This window comes from Choristoneura fumiferana, chromosome 26 (genome assembly GCF_025370935.1).
Source record: "Choristoneura fumiferana chromosome 26, NRCan_CFum_1, whole genome shotgun sequence".
Classification (NCBI taxonomy): domain Eukaryota; kingdom Metazoa; phylum Arthropoda; class Insecta; order Lepidoptera; family Tortricidae; genus Choristoneura; species Choristoneura fumiferana.
In genome coordinates, this window is record NC_133497.1 from 2,848,089 (window position 1) to 2,869,197 (window position 21,109).

The 21,109-nt window shown below is 39.6% G+C and overlaps 2 protein-coding genes across 8 annotated transcripts in view; both read right to left on the reverse strand.

Annotated features, from left to right (window-relative positions):
* The window catches only part of LOC141442872 (uncharacterized), a 126,921-nt gene that overhangs the window by 10,069 nt on the left and 95,743 nt on the right, over window positions 1-21,109 (reverse strand). The window lies entirely within an intron of this gene.
* The window catches only part of LOC141443036 (uncharacterized), a 22,055-nt gene continuing 1,007 nt past the window's right edge, over window positions 62-21,109 (reverse strand). Inside the window, exons 2-13 of the mRNA XM_074108255.1 lie at window positions 16,323-16,569; window positions 14,814-14,977; window positions 12,815-13,035; window positions 9,253-9,367; window positions 8,665-8,754; window positions 6,380-6,514; window positions 5,416-5,509; window positions 4,916-5,017; window positions 4,284-4,392; window positions 2,635-2,778; window positions 2,075-2,201; window positions 62-160 (exon numbers count right to left, since the gene is read on the reverse strand). Coding sequence (XP_073964356.1) covers window positions 62-160; window positions 2,075-2,201; window positions 2,635-2,778; window positions 4,284-4,392; window positions 4,916-5,017; window positions 5,416-5,509; window positions 6,380-6,514; window positions 8,665-8,754; window positions 9,253-9,367; window positions 12,815-13,035; window positions 14,814-14,977; window positions 16,323-16,569 — 1,647 coding nt within the window. The remainder of the gene's footprint in view (window positions 161-2,074; window positions 2,202-2,634; window positions 2,779-4,283; window positions 4,393-4,915; window positions 5,018-5,415; window positions 5,510-6,379; window positions 6,515-8,664; window positions 8,755-9,252; window positions 9,368-12,814; window positions 13,036-14,813; window positions 14,978-16,322; window positions 16,570-21,109) is intronic.

Here is a 21,109-nt window from a genome sequence, read left to right on the forward strand (position 1 = left end):
CGCCGATTTTTGATGATTTAGGCAATTGAATGGTTTGTCTTAAAAAATTGCCAGATATTACTTACTCGTAGCTCGGAGTTTTGGTCGCAAACAGTTTCTCCATAACCTCAGCTCCTGTCATAGGTCTTTCGCAGTCGAAGAATACTCCAGTGTCATCTACCTGTTAGTTTACATCGACGATTTGAGTGTATTAATTAACAGTATAATATGAGTTCGTATAATTTATTTTAGTAACCGCTAAAGCTTATTTTATTTAGAATATTATTATGTATTAAATGGCTATAAACCCAACGGTTGAGATTTTAAGATTACATTCCAATCCCGTGGGAATGTTGGGATTAAAATATCAGCTGCTATTACAGACGTCCATCTATCTAGATGTTACACCAAATTTCTAGAATTCACATACTTTTGCATTAATAATATTCATCATCATCATCATCTCAGCCGTAGGACGTCGAATGTTGGACATAGACCTCCCCCATAGACCTCCAATTGCTTCGGTTGGCAGCGGCTTGCATACACCGTGATCCCGCGACTTTAACCAGGTCTCGTCGGTGGACGTCCTTACGGTAGCGGTCTCCATTCAAGAACTTTTCGGCCCCAACGGCCATCTGGTCTCCGTGCTACATGTCCTGCCCATTATGCCCCTTGTTCTTCTACGTATCTCCTCATTTCTGATTCGATCTCGTAGAGAAACCCCAAGCATAGCTCTCTCCATGGCTTGCTGGGCAGTTCTGAACCTATTTATAAGACCTATAGTGGAGCCCCTAATAATATTATTAGGATAAAATCCTAGAAAAAAAGAAAATAATTTATTTGTGTGTGCAATGACACATAATTAGTAAAAATAACAATAAGAAATGTTGCCGCTATAAAAAAGGTCCCGCTCAGCAATCGCTTTGAAAACCAGCACTGGTCTTCCGCCGGGCCACAGGAGAGTGAAAATTACGGAAAGTCCCACAAACAAATCAATACAAATTTAGCTACGAGACTAAAATATAAGTTGGCTGTATAGCCCACATTATCATGGCAACAGTACATGTACTGAAAAAAGAATAAGAAAATTTGACATTGACATATGACAATTACAATTATGACATCAGCAGACAACGCGAAATAAAACGAGAACATGAATTCGCGCTGTCGAATTAGAATTTAAAAATTCGCGCTGTCATCGTTCATCCACAATTACCTCTCATATTTCGTTTTCTAGAATTTTTTTACCGTACAACGGCAAAAACTACTAGACACTGGCAAAATTGTCTTCCGATGGACAGAGCCATATTTTTTTAAAGAAGAAGAAGAAGAATTCGCGCTGTCATCGTTCATCCACCATTACCTCTCATATTTCGTTTTCTAGATTTTTTTTACCGTACAACGGCAAAAACTACTAGACACTGGCAAAATTGTCCTCCGATGGACAGAGCCATATTTTTTTAAAGAAGAAGAAGAAGAATTCGCGCTGTCATCGTTCATCCACCATTACCTCTCATATTTCGTTTTCTAGAATTTTTTTACCGTACAACGGCAAAAACTACTAGACACTGGCAAAATTGTCCTCCGATGGACAGAGCCATATTTTTTTAAAGAAACAACAACAACAAAAACGAGAACATTGTTGATCGCCATTAAGGGGAACAATAATAATAACAATGTTGATAGAAATCAGAGTGATACAGTATTAGTAGGATAGAATCCTACTTCTATTATAAATGCGAAAGTTTGTGTGTGTGTATGTTTGTTACTCCTTCACGCTAAAACGGCTGGACGGATTTGGATGATAATTTGGTATGTAGGTAGCTGGACGTCTGGAATAACACAATAGCCTACTTTTTATCCCGATATTCCATTCAGGAATAAGATCTTGAAATTTCAACCGCTGGGTTTAGGCTCTTGATATTATTAGGACAGTTGTTCTTAGCTCAACTTCAATGAATACCAGGATATAAATTTTGGCAATTCCCAGGGGAGTTTTGTAAGATCCCGGAATTTCAATTGTAACTACCAGATCGAATATTTAACACGTGCGAAGCCGCGAGTAAACTAGTTTAGAAAAATTTAAAATTCTTACCTTGTATTTGCTGTCACCAGTAGTCACTGTATAGCTGTCTCTTTTCCAAAATGACGTCATGATGATTTGCAGCCGTGAATGCATGGCCACGCCGCCATTTTGTGCGCCTGGGTTCGGCCATTTTAGCCTAAAAAGAGATAGGTAAATAAAAATAAAGTTTATGCAACACACACACACATCACGGCCTATACACATCCCACTGCTGGGTACAAGCCTCCTCCCAGAATGAGAGGGATTGGGCCGTAGTTCCCACGCAGGCCACACACCATTCAATTAGTTAGCAGATTTGTACAGGTGTCCTCACGATGTTTTCCTTCACCGTAAAGCTCGTGGTAAAGATGCCAGAAGAATCAAACCTTGCATTTAAAACCACATGGTCAGAAGAGTTGTGCCTATATGGAACCTTCTGTAAATAATGCAGTGAGTTATTTATATCTCTGAGACACTATGAGTGGAATACCTCTATCTACATATAAGTAAGCCAAACTTGCCGGTCCTTTGAGATCTCAGTTATCCAGGTGTGACTGTGGTAGGGTTCTAAATCTATGACAGTAACTTACTGGAACGACTTATCCTTTGGTGAAATAGTGACGTCACTTTTTATTGGCAAATGGGCGACCAAAGACCTCTGTAAGATGGCCTCGTGCTTGGTTTGGAGCAGAGGACCATCGGTCCTCATGGCACTCACTGCGGTCGCTTGGTATCTGAAAACAAACATAAACCTAAGAATTGGTTATATTATTATTATTATTAAACTGATATTAAATATAATGACCCGGATAACTCACGTCTTAAATCGGTATAGATGTCGCTAGCGTCACTACTTAAGTGGCTAAATAAGAAACAAACAAGCTGAGATATGAGGTGCATAGGGGAAATTCGTGTCTGTACCGTTGACCAGCAGTGGTGTAGCGGTATAGCACGCGGTACGGAATACCGAGGACCTGGGTTCGATTCCCAGTGCTGGTCTTATTTTTCTGGTTTTTCTGTGCATCTGTATTTCAGTTTGTATTTTCAATTTAGGTTTTACGGGATGACCGTAAAAGTAAAAATTTGGAATTGAAATAAAAAATACAAAAAGATTCCAAAAAACCAATTTTAATAAAAAAAAACATTATTATTATTATTTAAAAACATTATTCTATTTATTCCGTCAGATCAGATGTTTTCAACAAGTATGCCGCGTATATTTTCAGGTGTGCCGCGATTGCCGCGAAGTTTATGCTGCATTGAAATCATGAATACCAATTTTAATGAGAAAATTTTGAACATGAAACTACCGTGAGACTCACTCATATTAAATATAATGACCCGGATAACTCACGTCTTAAATCGAGTTTAGCTCGACATGTTTCGGGCTAATCCGTAGCCCTTCGTCTTCGGAGCAACGCGACTCAGCGGCTGCTGAGTGCGCGTGTTGCAGCAGCCGCTGAGTCGCGTTGCTCCGAAGACGAAGGGCTACGGATTAGCCCGAAACATGTCGAGCTAAACTCGATTTAAGACGTGAGTTATCCGGGTCATTATATTAAAATGAGAAAATGGTACGAAAACAACTGACGCGTGGCGTGTGCGATTCGTAGCTAAAGGTGTCAATGAGACCCTATTAATCAGCCTCCGCTGTCCATTTTGTTATACATATATGGGTATACTATACGCGACCGACTACGCGCCAGTCCGACTCGCACTTGGCTATTTTTTTAGGGTTCCGTACCCAAAGGGTAAAAACGGGACCCCATTACTAAGACTTAGCTGTCCGTCCGTCCGTCTGTCACCAGGCTGTATCTCATGACCGTGATAGTTTGACATGTGATATTTTTACAAATTATGTATAACTGTGGCCGCTATAACAACAAATACTAAAAACAGAATAAAATAAATATTTAAGGGGGCTCCCGTACAAAAAACGTTATATTTTGCCGTTTTTTGCTTGATATTAATAACGGTAACAGGTAGACCTGAAATATTCACAGAATCTTTAGTTGTATAATCTCTTTGAAAATAAATTATTAAATTAAAATAAAATAAATATTGAAAGGGCTCCCATATACCAAAGTTGATTTATTGCAGTTTTTTTGCTAACATCTAATATTGTATAGATAATGGTACGAGAACCTTCGTGCGCGAGTCCGACTTGCACTTGACCGATTTTGTTTACCTACTTAACAAAAGAAAAAAGACGAGAAATCATATAAACTTCCTGCAGACTTACCGTATGTGCAGATCATTCCTCCATGTCAGATGCTGTGAGTTGGGGGCGGTCAAGTTGCCCCTCAGCGAGGCAAATGACACCACCGTCGACTGAAGACGGATTGGAGTTCCTGGAAGACAGTTATCATTAAATATTTTGCGTAACTTAAGTAATACTGCCTAGAGAATACCCACTGTCCATCCCCCCTCCCCAGCTTTCACCAAGCTTCCCCACGCAGGCGACGGTTTACTGTGTCGCGATTGACATCATAAATCATATTTCCTTACGCTACCGTATATCTCCTAACACTCCACAAATGAACGGGCTAGCTGAGCGATCTGTTAGAACTGTTTAGGCCGGTGGAGTCGGTTCTCCTGATGTTGACTATCAGTTCTAAAAGTGCTGCGTAGTACGCTTGTTTCTCCACCTCGCTTCCCCGCTCCTCTTCCTTGCTCCACGTCGTCCCTCCGCATCCCGGTTTTCAACTTCCTGTCCACTGAAGAAGAGCAGACATTTTATGCAATTCTACTGGTGGGTTTTTATCTTGCTCACCGCTCCGCTGCCTCGTTCCAATAAGCTTCCTTAGAATCCATTTTCATTTGAACAAAGCAAAGCAACCCTAAAAAGAGAATCCTTCACACTTTGAGACTTACCAAGTTCAGTTGGTATGCTGACATCCATCTGGAAGGGGTAGTAGACCATTTGTTGGTTAATATGGCTGCCGAATCGCAGGAAATCCTCAATGGATCTAGTCACTGATGAAGAAAATTATTGATAATTATTACAATGGCATGACAAGGAAATTGAAAGGCGTCTGGAAAATGCTGGAAAGATATAATGAAGGGTGACCTTATGATATTTATACCTTATGTATTATGGTATTGGGTAGCGTTAAACGAGAGCACTTTGTTGTAATTGGCAAAGCGCTATGTCATAGTAAGACTATAGAGCATCCTGTTCTGTTTATAGCTGACACTACAGTGCTTGTATGTTTACTGGATGATGATAATGACTATGAAGATGATATTTTCGTTGTTGTTTTTGTTCTGTATGATGATGGTTATGGTAGTGTTGATATTTGTAATGCTTATAGTATTATTGTTGTTAATGATGATGATGTTAAAGATGCTGATGATGATTTTAAGTATCTTACAGTCCTCCCCGTTCCAAGAGTCGAACCGTGACTGGTTGATATGCGTCGCGAATACAGCCTTGTCATGGATCTTGACCACCACATCTATATGAACCTGAGAAATAATAAAAATAAGATGGTAAAAGGTGTTATCTAAACAAACACTTGAATTATTTACACCGTCTGATGCAGAATGTCTTAAGCTACGAATACACAGAGGTCTAAATAACTCGTGCTTTTTTTTCTTGTCATACGCTTTCTAAAATTGGAACATTTGAAAAATGATGCTATCAGTGAAAAATTTTTTTGTTCACTGATACTTAGCATCATACAATCTAGAGAACTTCATATCCTTAGGCATCTGCGGTTATAAAATTATAAACTCTACAAAATAAAAACATATTTTTATCGAACAACTGGCAAACGAGCAAGCGGGTCACCTGATACCATTACTCGCCTTTTGATGGCACCCAAATCATAGCTAGATGGAAAAACCCCAGCAGCGAGTACATTCCATATTTTACATGTGTTTCAACCGCACAGTGGAAGAGCACCAATCATCGAGATGCTGATAATACTATTTTATGGTTACAAGGCCATGTAACACGGAGAACAGATGGCGGTTGGGGTAGAAAAGTATTCGAATGGAGTCCGCGTGGTAAGCGCAGCATAGAACGTCCACCAACGAGACGAACGAATGACCTGGTAAAGCAGCGGATTCAGTAGATGCAGACCGTTTCCAACCGAAGCAACTGGAAGTCTATGGGGAGGCCTATGTCCAACAGTGGATGTCCTACGGCTGATATGATGATGATGGACAGTGGTCCTGTATGCATTGGGACAAAAATATTCTGCGGGATCGGGGGATGTGACTTAGCCTTGACTGTTCTAACAGACCGCTCAGCTATATCATTAGCTTGTGGAGTCTATGGGATATATTTTAGATTATGTGGACATCCCAAGGCTGATTGATTATGATACTTACCTTTTCGGCTTTCACGGCGTCTAGTTTGAATGACCTCAGCATCCGCACCAGCTCCTGTATTTTGATTTCTTTCTCGTTCATCGTGTGTATCTTCTTGAACATGTTCGTCGTGACCCCCTCGGCAACTATGTACGCCTGGAAGAAACTAGACAAATGTATCCAGGGCCGGATTAACCGTTAGGCAGACAGTGATAATGTAAATATAAATTTGGTATCCTCAACGACGATAAATATTTTTTTTAGATACAGGCTTGAATTTGAAGAGTGCTCTTCAAACTGCTGCAAACGGGCTCTGAGAATTGCATTGCCTAGAGGTCCCCGACATAGTTCATCCGGCCTTGAATGTATCGTTGAACATAAATACTACTTATATTGCATGTCATAATACTACATTGTGCATTAAGGGGTGTAAGAAGGGGATTACTAACGAGAGTCTATTAGAATACAGGGGGCTACTACAACATTCGAAAATCGAAGTTCGTATCGTACCATCCCTCTCAGAGTGATATTATAGTAGCGTATAAATAATATTAGCGTCAGGAAAACAATATAAACTTCGATTTTCGAATTTCGTTCAAATCCGCTCTCTAATTATTACAACATAACGTACTCAGATAAAAATGCAAGCGTATTTGTGATTTCATTTTACCACTGAAACTCATGGCCTTTATTTTGTTTTGACTAGTAATACTATCTCTTTTTCACTTCTCCGAGTTCACTTTTACGAGGCGGGAGTAAAGTGAGTATTTTAGTCCCTAGGGAGTAAAAGTAAATTTTATTTTACTTTGAGTGACTTAGATAAAATTAAAGAGCCAGTACTTGCTTATTAGTTTTTGGCCTAAAATAAGATTGTGTGTGGACCATTTTCATGACGAAAATGTTCGTTCTTAGTCTACGTAAGGTTCTATTTATTCCAGCTTGTGTATGGACCATTTCGCCGATGCGATATTGTTTTATCTGTGTCTGGTTGGAAAAAAATACCGCGAAACCATTGAAATTGTTGTAGAGCGTAAATAATAAACGATTAATGACTATTTTTTTCTCACAACCGAAGTGAAAAATAGTGTTTTCACCTCGACACTAAAATTCAATATAAACCCTCGGATAAATAGACACCCTCGCTAAAGCTCGGGTGGGTAACCACCTCGGGTATATATTGGCTAATTTTAGTCCCTCGATAAAAAATATACTATTAAGTCAAGCGAGGTAAAACTCCCTAAAACTCCCCAGCCCCACGTGTTTACGTAAAACCTTTGTGTAATCAGGTATGTAGGTTTTTACGCAACCAGAAAACATAGTCCATTAGGCACTGTCAACATGACCTTTTTTTACGCTTTACATAAAACAATATTTTAAAGGTTGTGATCGGTAACAATTTTTCCATTCTAATGAGTTAGCAGTTTAAAAAAAACTAGCCACGTCCGAATGGAGCTATCGTTTTTGTCTTTCTAGATGGCGCACTGTTTGCGTGAGGTTTTTAAGTGTGGCTTTCAAAGTCTGTTATTTACGGGCGTGAAAACAAAGTTTAGATTTAAATCATATTTAATACACCTTAAAACCTTACCATAAAAATATCGAGCAACCACAGTGTTGCATAGTCCCGATTTGTTCGGAAAAAAGGGAGACACAAGTTTTCGAAAGACAAAACTGTCTCAAAACACAGACATTCATTGCCCCGTAACGCATAATTGCTATAATTAATTTCAGATTTTGAGAGAGAGAGAGAGAGAGAGAGAGAGACATTTATTTACACATATTGATACACATAAAAATACATTTGATGGAAAAAAAAAAATAACATCGAACAGTATAAAGTGGACCCCACTCAGCATAGTGTACGGTTAACATAAAAAGAACATACAACACACTATGACGCCAGCGGAAGGAAGTTCGCAAAGAAACTTTCAATCCGGAAGCATTACATGGCATACATTCGATCAGTTTAACCATTTTCGAAACAGTTAAACCTCAACAAGTCAGACCAGGATTGTAGTGTAATATTTACAATAATTTCAATAATAATGATATTATTATTGTGATGCATTACAATTACTCTCGATAAACTATAAAACCAGTGCAAAAATAAAAGAAACATTCCTGATTAAAGACTCTAGCGGCGAATTCATACGCGATAGCCCTCATTGGGCTCGTATACAGGGTGTCTTTGACCATGGGAATTTAAATTCAAGGTTCAATTCTCGGCTATTTAAGCTACTTTTGTTTTATTTTCAAACAACTTGAATCTAGATAATTTTGATCCTCTATGTAAATAATGTTCTACTTACTGCAATGTGATGCGGTCTCCTTCCCCCTGTTGACAGTTTGACAGCTGCGAACGCTGGCAGCGCATTGACAGACTCGCCGACACTCAAGAACTGTAAAAAATAAATGTGGTGATTTTTTTTTATGTAAGTAGCCCGTAATTGGGCATTTCTATATACCGCTGTACCCTGAGTTTATCTCTCCGATTTCAACAAAATTTGGAAGGTAGACTCAGTCCATGATTCCGAGCTGGAAAAACAGGGTCTCCAAATGTGTCCTAAAATATTGTATGGGTGTCCGTTTTGTTACGAAATATTTAAAAAAAAACGTAACAAAACGGACACATCCATACAATATTTCGGAAACTGCACACACCTTCGAAGAAATTCAATGGAGTGTGTGAAGTTTTCAATCCCCACTGGCCCGCGTGGGAACTAGGGCCAAGCCCACTCATTCTGAGAGGGGGCCTGTGCCAACAGTGGGACGTATATATAGGCTGGAATGATGATAATGACGAGTAAGGTATTTGTAAATTATGCATTAAGCTAACAGTGGGTAGGTTTGAATACACAAGAAAATTGAATAGTAAAAGGCTAAAGGATGTTTTTTACCTGTATAGCGGCAGCCACTTCGTTTTCCTCCGTGCTAAATACGTAGTTGTTGGTTGCCCAGTACGTGGAGTCTGGGTTCGATACCTGACTCGCAACAAAAGGCACGTAGTAAGACCTAAAACAAAACAAACTTGTATAAGTTGTAAGGGGAATAATAACTCCAGTATCCGCCGGTAGATGGCGATGTACGCCTTTAGTGTCAGAGTAACAGCATGTCGCCACAATACAAAATAGGCAGTAAATCTACTTTATAATTTGCTTGCGCCCGAATCGACGCACGCACACAGGCAAGCGTCATTTACACGGCCGCTAACCAATCTTTGCAAGACAAAACTACGCAGTGCCACGCCGCGCGCCGCGCAGTGCGGTCGCTGGTTGAGTGGTGTGGCGCGCCGCCCGCACTATTTCTCCTATAATATACTGTAGTCTTAGGCTCTGTTCGCCCCCGTTTCGATTCCGTAACGCGGCTATAGCACTCTTCACACGAATGAAAAAAATGGATGTGATAAATTTCAACAACAAGTCGTTTTGAACTTGCCGCAATGTATATTATGATTGGTTTTTTGGAGTCTTTTGTATTTTTTATTTAACTCCAAATTTGTTACTTTTACGGGTATCCCGTGAAACCATATCGAAAATACAAACTGAGACATGGATGCACAGAAAAACCAGAAAAAGAGACCAGCACTGGGAATCGAACCCAGGTCCTCAACAACGCAACATAGATGCCGCTAGTGCTGCTGCTTAAGTAGCAAAGTAGAAATAAGCAACCCGAGATATGTATCATCATCATCATCAATCCCTGTTTGAGGTAAAATTTTATATTGACAATCAACAATGATAATAACAAATCAAATAGACAGGGTTACAGCCAGTATTGTTATAGAGTAGAAGTGTTTGCTTAAAACCTCTTCTAACATCCTCCCTTTTTGGCAAACTCTATCTACAGTGTTAGGCCAATTAACCCACTAATAAATGCCAATCTAGGCTTAAAAACAGCTTTTGTGAGAATATCTGCACATTGATATTCTGTGGGAACATATTTAACTTGCAGCTCTTTGTCTGTTACAAGTTTCTCTGACATAAAAATGCCTTATCGCAATGTGCTTCGTTCTTCTGTGCATTTCTGGGTTTTGTGCAAGCTTTATAACTGCATCATTGTCAATTTGTAGAGTTGGGATATCTTTCAGTGTGGTTATCTCATTGAAAAGTCTTCTCAGCCAAACTATTTCACGTCCTGCTTCACTAGCCGCAACTAATTCAGCTTCTGTGCTCGAGATCGCTACAGATGTTTGTCTGCGACTTGCCCAAGAGATCACACCTCCTGCATAGATGCACAAAATTCCAGATGTAGAACGTCCTGTATTTGTGTCTCCGCCGTGATCGGAGTCGCTATAACATTCCAACACTCCGGGTTTGTGTCCTTTTTTGTAAACAATCCCTGAATCGATAGTTCCTTTCAGGTAACGAAAAATTCGTTTAACTTTGAGAACGTCTTCATTAGATGGATTGTCTAGTGTTCTGGATACGACGCTTACGGCGTACGATATGTCTGGTCTGGTTCCTGTCTGGAGGTATGCCAGTGCACCGACAGCTTCGCGGTAGGGGAACTTTACTTCCTTCTCCGTTTCCGTATCTGGTTGTGCTTCTTTAATAATTGGTGTACTGATAGCCTTGCAGTCACTCATTTTAAATCTCTCTAGAAGCTTGTTTGTATAGTGTTTTTGAGACACTTTAATGGAACCATCTTTATCGTTGAAGATTTCTAGTCCAAGAAAGTAGGAAGCTGGCTTTGTGGTTATCTTGAACCTTCTTTTCAATTCAGCCAAAAACTTTTCAGATTCCTTTGGATTCGTTGAGGCTATTAAACCGTCATCAACGTAAAGTCCGATTATGATTTTATTTCCATTCGTTTGTCGAATAAATAAACATGGATCTGTGTCACACTGTTTAAATCCGATTGATTTTAAATAGTCAACAATACATTTATTCCAGCATCGTGGAGCTTGTTTGAGACCATAAAGACTCCTCTTCAATTTGCAGACTTTGTTTGTGCCATCACTGAACCCTTCTGGTTGACTCATGTAGACGTCTTCGTTTATTGAGCCATTAAGGAAGGCAGTGGCTACATCGAATTGCATGAGAGATAGTCCTTCGTTAGCTGCAATACTTAGGATTGATCTGATTGTAGCCATTTTAGCAACTGGACTAAATGTTTCGTCATAATCAATTCCTTTTTCTTGCGTGTAACCTCTTGCTACGAGTCGAGCTTTGTACTTATCGAGACTTCCATCGGCATTAACTTTCTTTTTGTAAACCCACTTACAAGAAATTAGTTTTCTGTCTTTTGGGCGATCTACCAAGATCCAAGTCTTGTTGTCATTTAAAGATTTAATTTCGCTATTCATTGCTTTCATCCATTCAGTTTTCTGCTGACTTTTCATGGCGTCTTTATATGTGGTGGGTTCATGCTCGTCATTTAATATAGTCGAGACAATAAAGTCGTCATATCTACTTGGAAGTCGCAGTGTGGATCTGTCGCGAAGAGTTCTGGTATCAGGGTCGTCATCATGATCTTCGTCTGAATAATTTATTCGACATTCATCTGGCTCGGGAGACGAATCTTTGGGATCTTCTTCTTCATCTTCTTGACTTAAATCATTTGATGTTTGGGGCAATACTCTATCGCTTTGTGCTATTCCTTAAACGACCGATATCAATTTTGCAGCTCGTTGATGAAGTTGACATTTTGACAGGCCTTGTTAGAAAAAACTTGTGAAAATTGTTATTATTATTCTTGGATAAGTAAATAATTATATTTCGCTCATTAGAAATATAACATCACAAATATTTTATTTTAAAATACTTTTGAGGTAAAATTTTATATTGACAATCAACAATGATAATAACAAATCAAATAGACAGGGTTACAGCCAGTATTGTTAATAGAGTAGAAGTGTTTGCTTAAAACCTCTTCTAACAATCCCAGCCTATATACGTCCACTGCTGGGCGCAGGCCTCCTCTCAGAACAAGAGGGCTTGGGCCATAGTTCCCACGCGGGCCAGTGCGGATTGGGAACTTCGCACGCACCATTGAATCGCTTCGCAGGTTTGTGCTCTGAGTTTTTCGAAATTCATGTGCGGAATTAAATTAGAAATTTACCACGAGCTTTGCGGTGAAGGAAAACATCGTGAGATATGTATGCATAGGAAAAATTCGTGTCTAGATTCCTGTCCAGCAGTGGTTTATGGGGTATAGCACGCAGCACGGAATGCTGAGGACCTGGGTTCGATTCCCAGTGCTGGTCTTTTTCTGATTTTCTGTGCATCCATGTCTCAGTTTGTATTTTCGATACGCAATTATTCTTCTATTACCAACTTATAATTTAATTAATCCTACTTAATATTATAAATGTGAAAGTTTGTGAGTGAGTGAGCGAGTGAGTGGGTGAGTTTGTGAGTGAGAACGGACGAAGAGAAGAACGGTCTGTGGTAAAATGTTGCGATTTGTGCATTCGTTCTACAATCTACTATTTTTGAAGTCGATTAAAATAATACTCACGCAGCTCTATACTCGGAATACAGCTTACATTTCTCCAGACTTTTCACTGTGGTGTACCAGAAACGCTTCAGCTGGTTATTATTGGACCTCGTAATGTAATTGTGGATGTATATGAAGTCACTGGCTCGTATATCGGCGCTGAGGAGGGCGTGCAAAGCCGCGATACGCAGTTGTATGTGCTCTGAGTCGTCCATGAGAACCGGTAAAGATGTTTGTAGTATCTGAAATACAAATAGACGTGCCTTATTTCAATTTTACAATACGTACAGTACCCGGCCATAAAGATTGGACATCGGTCTAAAGAAAGTGACTCAGCTAATTTCGGTTTCGTAGAGTGTTGTCACACACTACTTATTGTGACGTCTTTCAATCGTTGTACAGGTGCAGTAGAGTACGGACGCATTTAGATAAAAATATACATATAATAAATAGTTGTTGAAACCCCCCAAAACTTTAAATTGTACGATGGCATACTTAGTAAAAAAGAGGGAACTATCCTTTTTCTAGTAGTTGCAACAGCTCTCTATAGATATCCGAAGTTTACATGCCATTAATTTGACCTAAACTAACTAAGTCCATAAATACGATGATTGAAGGACGGTCGCGAGTGTTCGGAAATCATCGTGAACAGCCAAATTGTCTTTTTCCGAAGACCGATGTGCAATGTTTATCGCAGGGTATTGTAAAGGTAAGGTAAGATAGTAAGGAAAGGTGAGGTAAGGTAAAGTAAGGAGAGGCAAGATACGATAGATTCAGACGACCAGATGGCCTAGTGGTAAGAGATCCTGACTACGAAGCTAGAGGTCCCGGGTTCGATTCCCGTGTCGGGGCAGATATTTGTTTGAAAAATACGGATGTTTGTTCTCGAGTCTTGGGTGTTTAATATGTATTTAAGTATGTAATTATTTATCCGTTGCTTAGTACCCATAACACAAGCTTTGCTAAACTTACTTTGGGACTAGGTCAATTGGTGTGAATTGTCCCGTTATATTTATTTATTTATTATTATTATTTATTATTTAAGATAAGATAATATAATTTACATAAATACTTAAAAGTATAATTCATTTTACAATGTATCAGATGTCCAATTTTAAAGTTGGTATTAATGTCCGTAGTTGAGCAATGTCCAGATTACTGATACCGCTTTTCTTGGTATGTAGAATTGATTATGCTATTATTCTCCAGCGCAGAGAGCCAAATAGTCGGTGAAGCTACTGTCACATGGGTTGTTACAAGACTGAGATGTGCTATTATGGATCAAGTAAATGTAATAAGCAATGTAATGTATTTGGGCTCCACAGAAAACCAGCGTTACTGCACATAATGTGCGGCAACACATGCTGAGTGGAGACCCTTTTTGGTATCCTGCCGTGTCACCAAGTAACATAGATTTAGTTCTAGTTTTAGTTAAAATCTTAGGTGGTACTTATGGGGCCAAAATAAATCTTACTTTCTTTCTTTCATTCTTTAATAATTGTACTTTTTTTGTATGTCTTTTTAATGTTTTTTCTATATGTATAACTAGTCGTTACCCGCGACTCCGTCCGCGTAGAATTCGGTTTTCAATACAAAACAATACAATACAAATATTCTTTATTGCACACCATAAATCAGTACAAAAAACTTATAATATAAACACTAAACGAACTATTCAATTTTCCGGGATAAAAACTATCCTATGACCTTCTCTGGGAATCAAACTACGTGTATACCGAATTTCATCTAAAGCTGTTCAGCTGTTTAGGCGTGATGAAGTAACAAACAAACAAAACAAATAAACAAACAATCAGAGTTACAAACTTCCGTATTTATAATATTAGTGAGATTGAATTTTACAGCTCATTCCTCTTATTGAGGTACTGTTTTTTTTTTTAATAATTAAATAAACATACGATATATGGCCAAGCCCTCTTGTTCTGAGAGGAGGCCTGTGCCAGCAGTGGGACGTTTATAGGCTGGGATGATGAAACATACGATATTGACGACTTGTACTCACAGTGTACCCATTAACACGGCTCACATCAGCCAGGGCTGCCCAAAGCCGCTCGTGGCGGTCCCGGCCCTTCTCCACGTACACGGTCCGCGTGTAGGCGTCCGCCGAATAACCCATGTTGCACAACCCCTGTAGCCAAACCATGCGGTCGTTGTATTGTGGACAATCTGTGGATTATTAAGCTGTGTAAAACGAGTGAACTTAACCATGGAATATAAGAAACCTGAGGTATTATTATTATATGTTTATGTGCAACTAATATTTACCCGCAGCTTCGCACACGTAAATCATTTTATTTTTTTATACGACTGGTTGGCAAACGAGCAAGTGGGTCTCCTGATGGTAAGAGATCACCATCGCCCATAACATCTGCAAACCAGGGGAATTCCAGATGCGTTGCCAACCTAGAGGCCTAAGATGGGATACCTCAATTGCCAGTAATTTCACCAGCTGTCTTACTCTCCACGCCGAAACACAACAGTGCAAGCACTGCTGCTTCACGGCAGGATTAGCGAGCAAGATGGTGGTAGCAATCTGGGCGGACCTGGCACAAGGTCCTACCACCTGCAAAAGTGAGTGAACTTAACCAAGGAATATAAGAAACGTGAGGTATTATTATTATATGTTATGTACAACTAATATTTACCCGCAGCTTCGCACACGTAAATCATTAGATAGATAGATATACTAGTTTATTTCTGCTAAGATTTACATTTTTTAGGGTTCCGAAGCCAAATGGCAAAAACGAACCTTTATAGTTTCACCATGTCTGTCTGTCTGTATGTCTGTCTGTCCGTCCGTCCGCGGTTTTGCTCAAGGACTATCAATGCTAGAAAGCTGTTATTTTGCACGGATATATATGAAGGCTATGCCGACAAAATGGTACAATAAAAAACGAAAAAAAAATTTTTTTAGGGTACCTCCGAGCTCCGATAGACGTAAAGTGGGGGTGATTTTTTTTCTCATCCAACCCTATAGTGTGGGGTATTGTTGGATAGGTCTTTTAAAACCATTAAGGATTTGCTAGGACGATTTTTCGATTCATTGAGTTTTTGCGAAATATTGAACTTTAAAGTGCAAATTTTCATTAAAATCGAGCGTCCCCCCCCCCCTTAAACCGGTGAGTGGAAAAAATTAAAAAAATTCAGGATCAAACTTTCAAGAAAAACTATAACGGCTAAGTTTGCTTGAGAATTATTAGTAGTTTAAGAGTAAATAGCAGCCTACGGTATAAAATATACTTACCTAAACTTGGAAGATTCCGTATAAACTATGAAATCCTTTAAAAAAGATAATATAATTAAAGACTCCCTCCCACCTCCCTCCCTAGCTACCCCTCCCCCTTTTAGGCCGGCAACGCACCCGCAGTCCTAATAATGCCGTAGGTGTCCATGGACGGCGGTGTTCACTTACCATCAGGTGACCCACCTGCTCGTTTGCCAGCTATTAGATTAAAAAAATGACAACCATTGGGACAGTGCCAAACACTCGTACAACCTTAATCGTACTTACCACTGTACATCCTGAAGTACTTCACAACAATGTTATCGAAGAAGTCCAACTTCACCATCCTAGCCTCCATGGTCCTATGTACCAGGGTAGCGAAACTCAAGATGGCGGCGTGTCGGATATCCCTGGGGTAGTCCAGGCCCAGCTTGGTGAAGACTTCTAGGTCTTCGAGGAGGCTTTGGGAGTAGTTGGCCACGTTGAACGGGAGCTTCCTGATGAGGGAGAGGATTGTCGTGTCCTCAATTTTTTCCTGGAACAAGACAGAAACTTAAGTGGTCTTTGTCCAATTTAACATCTTACAGTCTAACATCTGGTAGCGTGGTGTACGGTTGTGTTGCTCTGAAGATGAGCTCTGGTTGAGTTCGAAACGCGTCAGTGTAGTTTGGTGGTGGTGGTAGATGGGTTTGTGTGATTTGTGTGTGTTCTTCACACTTAGCCAATCCATTTATCATACTTAGTTATGACATAGTTATAAAGTTGAATGTGGAAATGTCTTCCTTTTATTAATAATATTGTATCTTTTACTCTAAGGGGCTGTTTCACCATCCATTGATTAGTGCCGTCTCCGTCTATTCGAACAAAACAAATAGAGACGGCATCACACCTAACTGCCAGTTAACACTATTCAATGGATGGTGAAACAGCCCCTAAGTGTGTTAATAAAGGCTTATTCTATTCTATTTTTACAAGCTTTTATTTAGTTTCACCTGTCCCGTTGTCTGTCTGTCTGTAATCAAATCTTGCAACATCCCAACCTATATACGTCCCACTGCTGGGCACAGGCCTCCTCTCATAACAAGAGGGCTTGGGCCATAGTTCCCACGCGGGCCCAGTGCGGATTGGGAACTTCACACGCACCATTGAATCGCTTCGCAGGTTTGTGCAGGTTTCCTCACGATGTTTTGCTTCACCGCAAAGCTCATGGTAAATTTCAAATGTAATTCCGCACATGAATTTTGAAAAACTCAGACGTGCGAGCCGGGGTTGAACCCACGACCCTCTGCTTGAGAGGCGATAGGTCAAACCACTAGGCCACCACGACTTTCCACCACGTCTCGGCAGGACGGAACTCTTCAACGGTTAACAGCATCGACTTTAACTTGGTATGCAAATGTATTCGTAGTTTCGGTGCAATGCAGTACAGTCAACAAGAAGTACAGTCAGTTTTTTTTTTATTAAAATGATTTTTTATGGTTAGGTTATTATTCTATTCTATTCTATTCTTACAGTGTGGAGGTGGAGGAACTGCATGAACACGCATATATCTTGCATAAACTTAGCCATCATAGGATCGCAGGTGGTCAAAGAAATTATTTTATTTCATCTTACAATCACCAGCACCAATATCTGACACAACAAGCGTGCATAAATATCTGATACGATTCCTATGGCCGATTGGACGTATCAGATATTTTTGCACGGTCCACTGTGGCAGTTATTAATACAGGGGGATCTGCTGCAAACATTGAGTCAATTTTTATCTTACAAAAGAGAGCAATTACAGCAGTTTATAATTTGAAGACGCGTGAATCTTTAAGATCTTTTTTTAAGGAAACAGGTTTCCTAACCCTACCGTTGCTTTATATTTTTGAAATAATCATGTATGTTAGGAAGAACATATGTGATTTTTCCACTAACGTCGATAAGCCAAAGGCTACTAGAAACACAGGGAAGCTTAAAGTTGCATCTTACAGTCTGGCTAAAACCAAAGTCGTCTCTGTGAAATTTATATGAAAACCAATATTAATATGAACAAAGTGTATAATCTATATATATAAAAGGCAAAAGTGATTGACTGATGTATCAACGCACAGCCCAAACCGCTGGACCTAGGGATTCCAAATTTAGCACGTAGGTTACTTTTAAGGTCAGGGGTGCACTAAGAAAGGATTTTTCAAATTCACCCTCTAAGGGGGTGAAATGGGGGTCCAAAGTTAGTATGGGGAAACAAGATTAGTTAGACTATTTTATTCGAAACTTCACAGGAGTACTCTTAACAATAAATAAGTAAACACGTGTTTCAGGTTTTTTGAGAATTCAACCCCTAAAAGGGGGTAATGTGGTGACAAAGTCAATCAAAACCAATCGTTGATATATCAACGCACAGCCGAAACCACTGGACCTAGAGACTTAAAATATGCACATAGATACCTTATACAATGTAAGCATCCAATAATTTGGAGATTTTGGAAATTCCTACGGAAACGGGAAAAAACGGGATTTATATATTCGATTCCGAGTGACCCTATCTCAGTTAACTATAATAACTAGACTCTTCAAATTTGATTCACAAGTAGGTAGGTATTACATTAATCAAAAAATCGATTTCAGGATTTTTGGAAATTCCTACGGGATAAGGAAAAACGGAATTTATATATTCAGTTTCATGGAATCCTATGAACTATAATTAGTACTAGACTTCAAATTTGGCATAGAAGTAGGTGATTATAATAATTATAAACAGTATTAAGTATTTTGGGAAATTCCCACGGGATAAGGAATAAACGGGATTTATATTCAGTTTAACGGAATCCATTTTTCGTTTTACTGGTCCTAGAAAACTGATATTTGGCATTGAGGTTCCTTGAGAAGTGTAGGGGAACACTACAAAAGAATTTCCCGAAATTCTGACGGGAAGGGGAAAATATGGGATTTTTCGTTTTACTGGTCGTAGAAGGCTGCAATTTGGCATGTAGGTTGCTTAAAGAGTGAAGAGAACCATTAAGAAATATTTTCCCGAAATTCCCACGGGAAAGGGGAAAAACGGGATTTTTCGTTATACTGGTCCTAGAAAGCTGAAATTGGCATGTAGATTGTTTGGGGAGTGTAGAGGAGCGTTAAGAGAGGGCTTTCCAAAATTCCCACGGAAACAGAAAAATATCTGAATAACTGAAATTTGGCATTTAGGTTCCCTGGGGAGTGTAGGATAGTACTACAAAAGGATTTCCCGAAATTCTGACGTCAACGGAAAACACGGGAAAGGGGAAAAAACGGGACTTTTCTTTTACTGGTAGAAAGCTGAATTCGCATGTAGGTTGCTTGGGAAATGTAGAGGAGCATTGAAAGAGGACTTTCCAAAATTCACACGAGAACGGGGAAAAACGGATTTTTCGTTTTACTGGTCGTAGAAAGCTGAAACTTGGCAAGTGGGTTCCTTGGGAGTGTAGGGGAGCATTGAGAGAGCATTTCCCAAAATTCTTATGGGAACGGGAAAAAACAGGAATTTGCGTTTTACTGGTTGTAGAAAGCTGAAATTTCAAAATTCAAAAGTTTATACTGCACGTACGCTGCAAAAAGCCTTTAACCGACTTCAAAAAAAGGAGGAGGTTATGCGTTCCGCTATATATATTTATTTATGTATGTTTACTGGTTTCTCACTCAATTGTGTCCCAATTTTCAAAATGATTTTTTTATTCGAAAATTATCTACTCCCGAAGGTAGTCCCATTGTCACAAAATCGGAATCTGATGACGGGATCTCTGGAAATCAAGGGCAACTCTCAAAATTTTGTAGGCACGTTTATATAATATTTTCTCGAGTTATTTAAGTATTTCCAATAATTTATTGAATCAGGCGTTACTTTGCGGAGGTCCATATCATATTAAATATAATGACCCCGATAACTCACGTCTTAAATCGAGTTTAGCTCGACATGTTTCGGGCTAATCCGTAGCCCTCGTCTTCGGAGCAACGCGACTCAGCGGCTGCTGCAACACGCGCACTGCCACAGCAGCAGCCACCGAGCAGCAGCAGCGCTGAGTCGCGTTTGCTCCGAAGACGAAGGGCTACGGATTAAGCCCGAAACATGTCGAGCTAAACTCGATTTAAGACGTGAGTTATCCGGGTCATTTTATTTAATATGAGTGAGTCTCACGGTAGTTTCAGGTCCATATCAATGAACTAAAATAATTCTTGCTCACCCGCGACCTTACGATAGCTAAGCTTATGCAAAATATGCGTGTCATGCAGTTCCCTCCACCTCCACACTGTAAAGAACACACACAAACACACACCATCTACACCACCCCACACTACACTGACGCGTTCTACGCGCTAGATTAAAGAGCATGTTTCGGCATATAGGAATGAGCATCCTGATAAGTCGAATTTTGCCAAAACATTTGTGAACTAAATCATTCTTTATCGGACTCAGATTCGTATGAAGTGTTACATTATTGTGGCAAGGGGTTTCGTCTCGATGTTTTAGAATGTATGGAGATAATTAGATACAACAGTATGGGGTCTATTATTAATGAACAGGTAAATTTAGTTCATCTCCCTTGCTACGGCTTGGTTCTAATTTCAGCAATGGTAGTTAATAAAAACATGCCTTGACAGAAATAAATGAAAATCAGGTAGTTTGAAGGACGGTTTAAAATTTATTAATAATTTGTGGGTAGTTTTGTTTTGTTTCATAAAACGTATGTGGGTACTTGGGGAGTTACAGTGACAAGTTAAAACGGTGGTTGTGGTTCGTTAGTCTAACAACTGGTTAGCATGGTGTACGGTTGTGTCACTCTGAAATGAGAGCTCTGGTTTAGTTCGAAACGCGTCAGTGTAGTGTGGTGGTGGTGATAGATGGGTTTGTGTGATTGTGTGTGTGTTCTTAAAGTGTGGAGGTGGAGGAACTGCATGAACACGCATATTTTGCATAAGCTTAGCTATCGTAAGGTCGCGGGTGAGCAAGGAAATTATTTCAGTTCATTAAGTATTTTCCGTCTGGTAGACATCTTCCTCATTGTTTTTGATGTGCTGATGATGGAAGGTAAAACTCCTTAACGGTCAGGAGT